General features: G+C 35.1%; 1 protein-coding gene and 1 long non-coding RNA gene across 2 annotated transcripts; both read left to right on the top strand.

Moving 5' to 3' along the window:
* Positions 1-372: 372 nt before the first annotated feature.
* Positions 373-1,107, top strand: LOC109238678. The gene is made up of 3 exons (XR_002069769.1): positions 373-436; positions 516-583; positions 1,055-1,107. It is a non-coding gene; the product is annotated as an uncharacterized LOC109238678 (long non-coding RNA).
* Positions 1,108-1,245: 138 nt separating this feature from the next.
* On the top strand, positions 1,246-2,616 carry LOC109238676. Its single transcript, XM_019405161.1, has 2 exons — positions 1,246-1,715; positions 2,483-2,616. The coding sequence occupies exons 1-2, from the start codon at positions 1,283-1,285 to the stop codon at positions 2,614-2,616; spliced, it is 567 nt and encodes a 188-aa protein (XP_019260706.1). The 5' UTR covers positions 1,246-1,282.
* Positions 2,617-3,069: the final 453 nt, after the last annotated feature.

Here is a 3,069-nt window from a genome sequence, read left to right as displayed (position 1 = left end):
TGCAGCAAGTGTCGCAACATTCTACATCTTCTGCAGCACAAGTAGTATTGGAACAAGTGCCGCAAATGTCGCAACATTCTGCCACTCATGAAGTAATTGAACAATCAGAAAAACAAGGCAAGAATATATAGATTTCAATCATAAATTCGATTAGCATTAGTGATTTGGTAATTATCTCTTGTTCGTAACTATTGCAGGCTCTTCCACTGTAAAACGAAAAAGAGGAAGGACACAGATGCCAAGTGTATATGGACAGAGTGAGCGCAAGTTGGTTGTTCTAAGTGATTTGAACCAACTCATTGGTCCTATTGACGAAATTATAAAAGAGTTGGGAAGTTTCCTCGGTACATTGGCATGAAATTCAACCTTTTTTCCTCTGAATATACATAACTGGAAGAAACTGAATACAAAAGAGGATATGTGGACATATATCAAGGTTTGAAGTTTTTATTGTTTCAATTGTTAGTTGATAATATTTCATATTTTTGCTCTAACTCAAGTACAGCAAACTGTAGACAAAATATGACATTCATGATGATGGAAGAGAGTGGGTTTTTCAATCAATTCAAAATGCTTGGAGAAGGTATAAGTGTTGGTTGAAGAAAAACTACTATGACGCCTATGCCAATGACAAACTTCAAATGGAAAAAAAGCCTTCATATGTTTCAGAATCTGAGTTTAAGTACCTTGTTGAATACTGGAAGTCTGATAAAGCTCAGGTAAGTTATAGACACAGTAAACTTGATTTTTGACAAAGAGAATGAGTAAATTCTTTTGAAGTTCATTCCTCGTCTTGTCTTCGTGTCCAACACTTTTTAGATTATCAAAATGCATAAGGCAGAAATATATTAGATGTTTAACATAAAAGCTTACTTGTTACAGCAAACTTCGAAAACTAATACTGAGAATCGAAAAAAGTTAAAGAATCCACACACTGCTGGCAAAACAAGTTTTGCCACAATCCGCGAGGTTCGGTATTTTCTCTTATTTTTCATTAATATGAACTTTTTAACCTTACTTGGTAAAAATTTTATGCTGACTTTTATGTAACTAGAAAAAAAAGAAGGAAACTTCTGAGGAACCATCAAGTAAGGACATGTTTGTGGCTACGAGATCAAGAAAATCCGGTCGAGTATAGAAGGAATCATATGAAGATACAATGCGCACAATTGTACAAAGATTTCTACTTTAAAGCTTGTCGAGATTATCTTTTTGGTCCTAATTGTTAACTCAGTTTTATTTACTTGTATTTTCTTCTCTTAAATTTTATTTGTAGGCTGAAATGGAGCAAATACAAACTCAAGAAAGTGAAGATGATAACCAATCAATTGACCCATTTGCAACAGTCATGGGACCTGAACACCCAGGTCGCATAAGGTTGTATGGTCGTGGGGTTACAAAGACTATCTTGAAACAAAAATCTGGAAATTCTGGACCCTCTTCAAAGACTACTGATGAGATAATGGAGCAAAAATTGAAGGAAATGGAAGAGAGAATGCAGCAAAGGATGCAGAAAAACTTCGAGGAACAACAGGAAACTTGGCGGCAACAAATTACACTTAATGTTGTTGCACAACTTCAGCATATTAACCCAGATTTACGAATTGATCCTAATATGCTAGCATTCGGTGGTCGTTCACTCGGAGAAGCTTCCTCTGCACAACAAGCTGCAATTCAACTAATCAATCGTCCATCTACTGGCAGTACTAATCAAGGTGTGTACTTAATTATTGCAAAACATTGCATCTCTTTCTCTTTCTTCTTCTTCTTCTTCACTTTTTCTTCTTCTTCTTCTTCTTCTTCGTTGACAAATTGTTGATGTCGTTCTCTTTCTTCATCTTCTTCTTCTTCTTCTTCTTTTACAGTTGACACATTGTTGTTGTCGTTCTCCTTTATTTCTGGAATTGAATATTAATAATAATTGGGACACATCAGGAAATGAAGCCTAAATCTCAAAAACTATTAGAAAACAGTGAAAACAACCTTAACAGAACTTCCTTAGGTGAACTTCTGTATGTTATTTTTGAAGCCAAAAGAGAGAAGAAATGGAAAAAAATGTTAAGCTTAATGGAGTGATTAGCTTTTGACCACCGCTTGTCCTATGGGAATATGATAAAAATGTATCTCTTTAATCTTAATTGTTGGTATCTTTCTTTATAGTGTGTTCATGTTTCAGTATCTATTTGGCAATGAGATCTTAATTTTCTGATATTTGATTAGTTATCTGGGGTGCTTCTTGTTGATTTCGGACATTGTTCTGTTTCAAGTTGTCATTTTATGCACTTTAGCTTTATTGGACATCATGCAATATGTTCTTTTCTTTATTCATTTGAGTGCTGAAATTATTTCTTAAGAAATTCCTTTCTGGCCATGTACTACTTGAAACATGAAGGATATCAATGTGCTTATGTGAACTAGTTGATACATTCAAGTAGTAGAAACCATATCTAGTACTTGATTTTCTCTCTAAACATGTAATTAGACCAACATCTGCTTGGAAATGCCACCAGTCCAACATGCCATGTACAGACTTTAGAAGAAGACAACAGGCCACCCACATCCAATGCATTGCAGACAGTTCTTGTGGCCACTCATAAGCAGCAAAAAAGAAAATGAGGTACCAATCTTAATTTCTTTGATGTTACAAGCCACACAGCTACACCCATATCTCATATGCTCCATCTCTGATTCTCTTCTACCATTCACAACACACAGGGCAGACTACTCACGCATCTTTTCTGATTTCATGCTTTCCTATCTTCAACATGACTTTCTTTGATGATATTGTTAAAGCCAAGTTGAATATAGATGTCTTGTTAATAGGAAACCAACATCTGCATATTTGGTTAGCCAAATTCAACTTCAGTTCTACAAGATTACCTAATACAAACGTTGCTGACCCTTAACATCCATATTTCATGCTAATAATGTCCACAGTCTGCCACGTCTACTCCAGCTATAGATTAGTTTTTTTTTGTTTGATTATGTGGAAAGATTTTCCAATATGTAGATGCAACAAGTTTACAACGAGAGTGACATGTAGAATCAGCAATTCGGCATGTGAATTCA

The sequence above is a fragment of the Nicotiana attenuata genome, unplaced genomic scaffold (genome assembly GCF_001879085.1).
Source record: "Nicotiana attenuata strain UT unplaced genomic scaffold, NIATTr2, whole genome shotgun sequence".
NCBI lineage: Eukaryota > Viridiplantae > Streptophyta > Magnoliopsida > Solanales > Solanaceae > Nicotiana > Nicotiana attenuata.
The sequence above is the reverse complement of the archived record's forward strand: the minus strand, read 5'-3'. Positions and strand labels throughout refer to the sequence as shown.